The following is an 11,221-nucleotide window of genomic DNA, read 5'->3' as shown; positions in this document are numbered from 1 at the left end:
CCAAGATTTGGCTGGAAAAAGCTCATTTGCCTTTTTCCATTTTGCAAATGGCATGCTGCTGCTTCTGTCAGCTCAAAGAGGAGATGGATCCCTTGTGACAGTAATGGGTTTGTCTCCAAGGATACTCCTTTATGTAGCACAGTTAGCAAGAGGATCAGTAAGGGCACTGGGAGATGAGAAGATGAAGGTGCTGTTTCCAGCTTCACTTGACTAAATGAAAAATTCCCTCCTTGACAATACAGTTCACAGTGGGCACCATGATTCTTTAACACAGTATCTAAACAGTTCTAAATAACACAATTTAATATATTTGAAAACACATTTGCACATTTCAGACAATCTTAGGAAATGCTTCATCTTTCACAAAACAGTGTCTCTCATTGGGGAAAACACAATGACACCAATTCTGGCAATACCTGCTATTTCTAAGGCACACATTTGCAAACCACTTTAGAAAAACCCTTTCATAGGAATACACTTATATTTTATTACCATTGAAGCTTCTTTTAGTGAAGAGATAAACTGTGTAACCTGAGATTTTTTAAAGCAATGCAAAGCTTTTAAACTTACTGTTCTACAAAGCTGTAATAACTGCTTTTTTATTTTTGTACAGATATTTATTTACCTTTTGGTGAAGTAAAAACCATTTTGCCCAAAACCAATGAAACACAAAGCTCAAAATTCCAAAATTTTCTTTGTAGGAAAAGCTGGCCCAGGTATTTTGACCCCGTCAGTTACATAGCTTGGGTCCAGCTTCTTGACAAGTCTACAGGGCTACAGGGCTAATAGGATTCAGCCTTAAGCATGGCACATTCCCTTTCTGTGCCAGTGATTCAGGCTGCAGTCCTAGTATTGCAAGGGTGCCTTTAACTGTCATACAGTGGAATAACTTGTGATTTCTAAATTAAAATAACTGGTTTATTCTATTGGGGAAAGAATGTCATGACCATGGAGTGGTCACTGGATGAGAGAAAACAAGAGTGAACCTTAATTCACCTTCATACTCAGTTATTGAAATTAACTGAGTGTTACATGGCTGGAGTCCAGATAATTCTCCAGGTTTATGACTGGTTCTTCTACAATTTCACACAAGTGTTCAAATTACATTTTAACATATAAGTGTATTTAATTTCTCGCTTACAAAATACAAATACAAAAATGCGTTCCGCTTCTGTAATTTTGCAGATCACAATTATGTTCAGTATTGTCAGACTTCCAGGAGAAATAGCAAATCAAACTTGAACTTTTCAAAAGTGAAATCACTTCTAAAAGCAAGGTGAAAAGAGGTGTAACCAACATCAGTTTTTATAATCACAAAGAGCTGAAATACAGCAACAATTTTTTATTTGTACATACTGAAGAGCAAAAAAGTAAAAAAATTACATATACAATAAGCTTAATAGCAAAACAAACTCAAAACAGTTCTCTACTGCTCATGGATAAAACAACTTTTCCTTACATTTTTTTAGTACATTCCCTCTCCTTCACAAGAACCAATGCATCTTCCTGTTCTAAGGGGAATTGAAAACAATCAAATCTTCCTTCAAATCAAGAACAGTTGTGAACTAGTGAATTAATACATATTACCTGAGACCACTCTGAAACACAGGACATGATCAGTAATGATTAACAGCTAAGGTGCACAACCATTTTGTCATTTTTAAAGAGAAAGAGCATTTATACAGAACAGTTTTTGCTACAAGAGTGAAACTCTCATCAGTAAAGCAACATGATAGGTGGAGACACTATGAGAATCACAAGCAGCTTACTCTTCTACTTTCTCCTCTTCAGTATTGAACTGTTCCCAACTTTCTGTAACACAAAAGAGTGAGGGTAAGGAAGAATAAATGGAAAAAATAATGATTCAAAATATTTCTTCTGTAACAGCCTATTTCATGCCAGTTTCTCCCAAATCTGTTGACTTACTTTGAAGTAGTCCTATGGTAAATACTGCAGATGGATGCATTTCATCTAGGTCAAACAGCTTAAGCAAAACCACATAGGTAAACATAGACTATGTGTGTATCCAGTTCTGATTAACCCTGAGATAAAAATAAATGAGCCAACGCTTGTATCCTTCTTTTGTATTTGGAATTGGTTATTTAATCCTTTCTAGAGTAATTCTGTTGAATTCAATTGGTATCCACTAGCGACATGTTCAAACAGAATCAGCTTTACTGATACCTACTTGAAAGCATCATGAAAGTACATTCATCCAAGCACTGAAAAAGTCACATCTGCAATGGTAAACAGAATTACCATTCATAAATTCCATGGAGGAAAGCAAGGTCAAAGCTAAAGGGGCTGTCCTTTACTATGCTGGCCTTAAGAAACAGAGCCATAGTGATGTCTGGAGGTGGGAAGAATCTGGGCAAGAGCAAATAGGAACATTGTGACTACTTATTTTTTGGTGACTGTGACATGCATCATTACTGTACCTGCATGCACTAGGTCATGTAATCATTTAACATTCTGCTCTTCACTCTTATGATTTCAAGATGTATTATTATCTTTAATGTGGTACATGAGAGTGAAAAAGAAATAAATTAAAAATACAGAAGAAATCCATACTGCCGCTAAAGACTCCAATTTCTCACATCTCATGCCAGTATTTTAATCAGGAGACCATCAGGCAGAAATGCATCATTCATATGCAGACTTAATCATCTGTTTGGCACAGCTGCTTAGTGACTACACCATGTGAGAGGAATGAAATCAGAGGGAAAAGTTGTGTCCTGCTTACAGAAGTGCCCAGAAATACGGAAAAGCATGAATGAACACATGTAACAGAGTACCACACTAGGTACAACTATGATGAACCTGTGTAGGGAAAATAAAGACTAAGATCTGAAAGGAAATCTGTAATCACCATGTTTACAGGTGAAAAAAACCAACCAATCCAATATTGCTTTCACAAAGCCTAAGGCAAACAAAGCTATGATTTGATAAAACTGGTTTGTATCTCTATCACTCTGCAGATTAAATCCAAGTATTAACCCTGGATGTCTTCAATGTATCAATTCATCAGATGAAATTACAAGCAAATATTAATGCAGAAAGTCATGCCAACATAGTGTACTCAAAGTGATCCAAACTTGAAAACTGAAGTAACAAAAAAAAAAACCCAACCCTCACATCATTTTAAAGTGTATTTTCATTGTATCATCAAACACTAACACAACTTAACTTTGTACAGCATCCTACATACAAGCTGTACCCAAAACAAACACTTTGCACACTTTAATATCAGAATTGCAAAGTTAAGCAGCAGAAGAAGAAAAAAATTAAGTGCTGCAGGCAAGGAAGAAAACAAGCTCTCAGATGGGACTTGAAACAAAAGGGAGAATCAAGATAACTGTGTCTCATGTTTTAAGTCTAGAAAAAATAAATGTCACAAACCAATATCACAACGATTCAGCTTACCTCAACAGCATCATCCATTTCTGTGCTGTCATACAATCATTTCAGCTTTTTCTGAATTAGGAAACTCTTTTTCTAGAGAGCTGTCATCACTGAGGTCACTGTAGCTGTCACTGTTAAAAGCAACACACAGGTCAGCAGGATCTAAACCAAATATTTTATTTCAAACCCTCCAACCCAAACGATGCATATAACCAACACTTTCCTCAAATGCAATCCATTTCCAGAAACCTACTTTAAGCTCATGCTTAATTTTGGTATTTAGAACGCCTTCCTCTACAGGAATAGGCTTAAGTTTGGAGTCTAAGACCTGATGAGAAGAAGTATTTTACCTGAGAAACAGCATGTGCAATTTCTTTTCGCTTGGCTCCTGTGCATTCATTCTACAGTTTGCTGGTGCTTTGTGCCTATGACCATGATTAACAACATGGAGAATAGCAAGCATTCAGAGCAAGACTAAAAGGAATTTCTCCTTTGTGATAAAGAAAAATATTGTTTGGCCAAAGAAAAAGTTAAGACAACTTTATTTATTCAGAATGTTTCCCTTTATACTTGAATTACAATTCTTGTTCTTCCAATCAGAATGTAAATAACTTTTCTTGCTCCAAGCAATGCCCTGACAGCTCTTTTTCCTGAGGTTTTATCCCCTTTTGCTGTTGTTTTTGAGAGAAATAGACTGGTTTTCACAGAACAAACCGCCATGCAAGTAATTGCTTTGTAAGTGGCCAGAACAAGGAAACAGTGAAGAACAGGAATCACAGCAGTGACTGAAGAAAGAAGCGCCAACAATCCACAGTCGGCTGTGATGTCTACTGGGTCTCCAGGTGTATCTTAACTCAGTGCACCTCTTCAGAAGAGCCTCGAGCCTCAGCCTTTCCCTACTACGCTTTCCTTCTACAATTTTTTTTCCAGATACTTGAATTTCCCAAGATCAGAAGCCAGCAAAAGGAGACTGGGGAACTCACAAGTACCTTTGAGCAGCAGTAATTCTGGTCAGTATTGCGGTACTGCAGAGCACAGGGTATGGTTAAAACAGTACAGGTGGGGATCTCAGATCTCATTTGTGTGGGTATACCCATATCAGCCTCAGTATCAACTCTACTTCAGACATTGAACAGACACCTTCACTCTTCAGCTAACAGGATCTCAGTCATGTCACTCTCCCCACCTCTGGGAATGATCTCCTACTGAGACATCAAGCACATAATCAGCCCATGACCCACCTCAACACAGCATCATCAGTTGATCTACAGTGACTGCCTGCTGTGTAATGTTTCAAGGGGAACTATGCAACCCCACAGCTGGAAATCTTTGATCTAAACAGCGAAGTGGAACAGTGAACACACTGCACTATACTAATCTTGTTACTGGGCACTGATGAAGCCTGAACTTTGTAGCCTGAATTTCATGCTCTCTTCTTTAATAAATAAATAAATAAAATAAAATCAAAGATTAGGTAAAACCTAAAAGCCATTTTAATAGAGTGGGACAGCAGAAATGGCACCAACAGTCATCTCATTTAATTTCTACCTCTGACTGTTAGGGAAGCTTCCTACAGTTACATCACATCACTGTACCATATTCTGTACAAGACAACACAGAAATTCCAACTGTTCTAACATTAAGCACTAACATACAGCACTCTGCCCTTTCTTCACATGACACACATGTTGTTGATGCAGTTCTTACAAAGAGTGTGTTTTATCAGGCTAGAGAGAAATGCTTAACCTGATAATTTCACCAGCAGGCAGGCAATTACACAGTTCAAGTGAGGAAAGTGTTAACAGTATGATCAAGCATGCCAGATGCACACAGACAAACACAACATCACCGACATTGTACTTACTTCTTTCTGAAAGTACCCATGGAAACATGGAATAAAAATTCATTATTATTAAAACAGTTTTGCATTTTCACATCACAGCAAAAGAGAAAAAAATGTCCACGGAACAGAGGGTAGAACAGTGACTGCACAGAGCTGCATAATCTTATTATACCTCTGGTTTAACCCCAAAATCTTCACACAATTCAGGGTTTTTTTAATTGGTTTTGCTGCCCTGTGGCAGTCACAGCCTAAAAACATATGCCAGAGCTCCGTACAGAACACAGTATGAGAGGCAGGACCAATGAGGTGAGTGGAGAACTTCCCAGCTTCACCTCCTAAAGACAGGCGCTGATCTCCACCCAGCACTCCCATCACAGGTCCTCCCCCACCAAATGCCATAGGTTTTAGAGGCAGTTGCAAATAGAAGCACTCACACAATGCTGGATGCTTCCATCATTTCATTGACTTAACCACCCCAACTTCTCAGGCCTGTTTCCAGTTTGCCGAAGCTGAGGGTCACTTGGGTTAGCCACTAGTACAGAGGCTAAAACATTTACTCGGCCAAGGACAATTTTGTTACTGTCACCACACTGCCCAATTCAGCACAAGATTTGACTTCACATCACAGAGAAAGGATCCTGTCATCACACTTTTGACTTCTGCAGTAGCACCTCACGGTGTTCCCTACTTCACAGTTGTCCTGTTGAGTGTAAGCCAGTTTTCTCTCTAACAGGTAGGCCACAGTGGCAAGAAAGGTAGGGGAAATACCCAGGTAAAGATCAGCTCTTGAGGTTCAGACTCAGGTAACTTGTCAGTCTCACAGTTTCAGCTGCTTGAATAGTATCTCTAAGTATCCCCAGAAGCTGTGGTTATCATATTAAGAACAATTTTGGATCTGAGACAACCTGAGCTTCTTCAAAAATTATGCTGCCAGTGGACTTCAAAGCAAACAGGAACTCATGAATCTCGGCATATCTGCACTTGCATGTTACAGCTGCAAACCAGTGCTGATGTCCAGTTTGTAAGATTTACTGTATGAACTGTATTCAGCTGATGAGTCATCTGAAGAAAAACTCCGGGTGGTACTAACCACAAATGAGTCATCATCTCTCTTTGGAATAAATAAAAAGTGAATAAAAAGTACCTCCTTCCAAACTACAGTTTAATATCCAAATGGATATTAAACTCGAAACCTAAATGGATATTTTGTGCTTACAGCTTGTATTATGTAACCTTACTTAAATGTGCTGGCTATGAAAGCGGTGGTGGTGGTAAACCAAATAAGCCCAGCTTTTCCTTCATGACAGTTTTCCACGTAGAGCCCCGAACTGACAAAAAAAAAAAAAAAAAAAAAAAAAAAAGGCTTACATTTCCTTCAGCAAGGTTGTACTCACTTTGTGTACAAATTATCTAGTCTTTATCTTGGGTGGGAACCTGACACCCACTGCTTGTTTGTAACAATTCTTATAACACTAGACTCCCAACAAAAAGGAGCCGTGGGCAGATCTAAGGTGTCCACAGCAGTTCTATTCTCTTTTGGTTTTGTTTTTTTTTCTTGGGCTCTGGAGTATAAAGATGTGGCCAAGAGAAAAACAAAAACAAAACTCAGAGCATGCAGTGTCACTGCATCTAGTCAGTCACTTTAGTCTTCAAGATGAAGAATTCTGGTCACTTTGATCCTTATATCTACCAGTAGTTAATGGAAATACATCCACTGCAAAGTGAAGAATCACCAGAACCTATATGGCATTTCACTTTGCAGTTAACTACAACGTGAAATATATACTAGTACTTAGCTGGCATTTCACTTTGCAGTGAACTGCAATATCCTCTGTTCAGAAATTACATTACGGGGTTTTGTTCTGTTTTGAAGTTCACTCATCCTCAGATCCCTGTCTTCTCAACATGTAAGCAATAAAAAGAGCTTCCCCCTGCACAGGCTCCATTATTACCAAATATATGCTCATTTCAGATCTCTCTGTTCTACTGACAGCATCATTACACATCTGCTATGCATCAGTCCAAAACATGGAAGGAGGCAAGGTATTTCCATATGGTATGGCAATATGGTATTTCCATACCATCCTATTGGTATGGTATAGAAAGCAGCCGATAGCTGGAGCTACATGGAATGAAGCTGGAATGCATCACGTCAGCAACTAATCTCAGCTGCAGAATCACGAGAATTAAGTCTCAAGATCAATTTTAAGTCTATGTTTCTCAAACAGCTGCTCAAAAGTCCCTGCTTTCAATGTCTTTATTAAGAAACAGGCAACTGTAAAATGGGTACTCCTTGAACATTCTGTTTGTTTTATCTGGAAATCCAGATCAATGTCCTTTAGAAATGAAGTAATTCACACAGTTTCAGAGGGGCTATTTTCATTCTTTTTTGACATATAATTGATAAAAAAAGTCCTTTTCTAGAAACGTAAGCAATGTTAATAATTGTTATAATAATGCTATTCTGAGGAAAGGCAAGAGCCAAGCTAAGTGCATTTCTTCCTCAATACAAATTAAACATAAACATAATTATATTTAGTATAGGCTGTGGCTGTTTAAAATAAATGCTGCACTCACGTGACTAGACGCGGGATAATGGTCTTATTAGGACCCAGCACTACAAAAATCACAACCAAGCTGCCAGAATGAATCTGGGGTTTATAAAACCCCTCAGCTGAGTCTCGCACATGGGGTTCAATTCATTCACCTTTAGACATCTTCATCTTCAGCTGCTTACAATCAATAAACAGGCACTTGTATGGTAGGTATAATGCTTCTGACCCATTTAAGCATTATCTTGAGCTATCTGACTCCTTTAAAGTGCATATTTACTTAGCAAGTACAGAAAGAGACTCGGGGTGACTAGTTCATAAGTGTCTTCACTGTAAACACCTAATATTAAAATGACAAAGTAACTGCCTTAATTAAGTTGATCTCTAGGTACTGCTGTTGTTGAAAGGATTTCCTTAAAATCTTTTTTTGTAGTTTTCTGCAAGAGCATTGAGGGTCCCAGCAGGTCTTAGCTGCCTTGACCATCCTCACTTAGGCCTCCACTGATGGGCCATGGGGCCTTGGCTCCTAATCCTTGCCTGAGCTATGTAGCAGGCATGCCTGTACCCAACTCTGTAGTTCTGTATTGACTTGCTGACTGGACTTCCTGGATTGACCTCAGACCTATCTCATCACTCTGCACTTCTGCACTGGATTGTCTGTAGGATATGGTGATTGACACTGGTGCCAGTTCACCTTCCTTCTTTGGTGACTGTGGTTCTAACTCCTGATGGTGAGGACACTACCCCTGCCAGCACATCTTCCACCCCGGTTCCTGGTTTGACTTATCTTGTAGAGCAGTCCCTCTCTTGCTGCCCTCTTAACAGTCTTCAAATCACGAGATATCCTTCCCTTCCTCTGAAATGTCTGGATTTGGACAATGGTAGAAATATGATACTGTGCCAGATCTGTTCCTGGCTGGGGACAATGTACAGGTGACATAAGAGATAGCACTGCCCATACCTTCTTTGTCCCTCATACACCAGAGAACATGTCTCACAGGCTGCTTCCTTTTCTGTTTATAGGTGCTTGCCCAAACCTCTCTACACAGCTGATTTAGGAGGCACTTGGACCATTTTAGTGCAGTAAGCATTACATGGGCAAATCTTCCCAAGTGTCTTTATGCACCACACCTCTGGACACTTTTGTTCCTTGCCTCTGAAGGCAACTCAGAATCTTTTATTAATCTTTTATTTAATTTAATCTTTCATTAATTACCTTCCCAGAACTTAACAGACTATTCTGTGATTAGATGGCATTGGATTGGTGCCTATTGGCACATTAGCATATTCACTGATGACATGCAAAAATTTCCAAAAAGTTGCCACACTTTCTCACCTAGAAACATCTTACACTTCCTGCATTTCCTCCCATCTACTGGACATTTGTGTTTAAATTAATTATCTTTAGCTTGTTATCCTCTTCCTCCAAATAAACACCTGATTTCATTATTTTCAGCACAGGTGTCTTGAATTCCCTACATATTTTTATGTTATTTCTTTGTTCTGGATAGTGCTTTCAGCTCTTATTTAAATGACATATGCAAATATCATTAATGCACTGTGGCCTACTCTTGCAGGCCATTAGTAAAGACGTGTGTTAAGCTGAGAGAAGAAATAAACCCTGCTGATGCTCAACTTGTGGGGGGGGGGGGAACAGCAATATGGTTTTATTGTACAACAGAGGTTTTGCAATCCATATGACATTGTTCCCAAGGATAAGCCAGTTTTTATTACTTTTTTAAAATCAAACTGTAAGACTCAGTACAAGCCAACATTACGTGTAGAGTTCTCCTCTTCATTCACTACTTTTCTATTAAAACCTTTTGTCTTCTCTTAAAAAGCAGTGTATCTGTGGGTACTGTACATTTTCTGAGAGTCTCCTGTGGTTCTCCTCTGTTCTTTAAAATGAAAATGTAAACTGGCAGCCTCTCCTCCTCCTCAGCTCCATAATAAATGTCAATTTCAGTATTTCCATGGAAATATTTGGAAGGGTCATGATTTAAAACCATTCACAAGGAAATGAAGTGCATGGCTTTGTCTGATGGTTAGACACTCATGCCAGAAAGCACGAGAAGCTGAAACAACAAAGGCAAGTCAGATGCTTAACTACCAATTCAGGTAACTAAGTAGTAACTCATCACTGAGTTACTCTGACTCTTTGCTCAGTTCTTGACTGTCTCTGTATACACCAAAGCTTCTGGGAACTAAGTTTAACCGAGAGGATGCATTCCAATCTCAAAGTAGGTATGCCTGTTCCAATGTGTAAGCATTGTCTCCTTAGACTGTCTACCAGACTAAGCCTCACAATTATTCACTCATTATTGTTCACTTTATTTATTTAGGGTATTCTCCTGGGAGGTGTGATGCGTCTTTAAATTTACAGTTTACTTTGCTTAGAAGCTAGGGCTTCTGTCCAGGTGTCAGATGTGTCTAAAATTGCATTCTAATTATGGGGCTGTTAAATGTTCTGGAGTAATGCTTTCCTGTTAAGGACCTCATGCTAAAATATGTATTTCCTTTTGTCTCAGAACTCCATCATTGACTCTCTTTTTAGAATTTTAATAGCTTAGTTTATGTAATCTGCTCAACTTGCTGGTCTCCACAAATTCTCTTTCAGGTAACATCTTGGCTGTAGTCAGCAGCATGACTACAATTCATGTAGGCAGTGCTGGATGAGGTGTGCAGAAAATCCCCTCTTCAGGTTTGTTTCAGTCTTGCTATGACTTGCCTTAGCTTTACTGCTCAATGAAATCACCAGCATTCTGGGATTTAAAGGTTTAAATTGGAAATTCTTTCCACTCAGCAGGTGCATATGTTAATACAAGTGGATGTGCTGTAATTACCACTGAGATTCCCTCCTGAATGCTCCTCCCTGCAAAATACTCCTCTGTTACTCTCAAAATATTTTTCTATTCCAATGCTCCTTCTCAAGGCAGAGTGGTTTGCTTGATTGCTGGGTAACCAGGTAAATGGCAAAATCTGTATTTTATATATAAAGTTTGGGAGTACTAAATTTCGTCTTTCCTAAATGTTTAAGTACTAGTTGGAGTTTATTGTACGAATGTGAAGAAAAAGACTGGTATATACTTTTTACTGATTAATCGAAATAAGCCTAACTGCAGCACATTCAGTAAGTGCTGAAACTTAAAGTCAGGGTTAGAAAATATATTTGCTATAATGCTAAGGGATTTAAATTTAAATTAGGACACATACAGATCACCCATTTTAAAAAAGTAATTTTTCTTTATATCAGAGAGATTAATAGGTATACTTATGGGAGGAAGCAATAAGAGGAAGGATATTGGGACCTGGGAAACAAGATGAACTGTGAGGCAGAGGGAGCTCACATCAGGAAAAGACTGAAAATCACTGAGCTTGAAGACTCCCTCATGCCAAGCACCACAAAAATTTGAACTGTGTAATG

General features: G+C 38.7%; 1 protein-coding gene across 3 annotated transcripts in view; it reads right to left on the bottom strand.

The window, feature by feature from the left end:
• Window positions 1-278: 278 nt before the first annotated feature.
• The window catches only part of CTPS2 (CTP synthase 2), a 68,209-nt gene continuing 57,266 nt past the window's right edge, over window positions 279-11,221 (bottom strand). For all 3 annotated transcript variants that reach the window (XM_065677389.1, XM_065677391.1, XM_065677390.1), the window contains exons 18-19: window positions 3,424-3,533; window positions 279-1,812 (exon numbers count right to left, since the gene is read on the bottom strand). In XM_065677389.1, the coding sequence (XP_065533461.1) occupies window positions 3,452-3,533 (82 nt within the window). In that variant the 3' untranslated portion in view covers window positions 279-1,812; window positions 3,424-3,451. The remainder of the gene's footprint in view (window positions 1,813-3,423; window positions 3,534-11,221) is intronic.

Source organism: Lathamus discolor, chromosome 4 (genome assembly GCF_037157495.1).
Source record: "Lathamus discolor isolate bLatDis1 chromosome 4, bLatDis1.hap1, whole genome shotgun sequence".
In the NCBI taxonomy this organism is placed as follows: domain Eukaryota; kingdom Metazoa; phylum Chordata; class Aves; order Psittaciformes; family Psittacidae; genus Lathamus; species Lathamus discolor.
The sequence above is the reverse complement of the archived record's forward strand: the minus strand, read 5'-3'. Positions and strand labels throughout refer to the sequence as shown.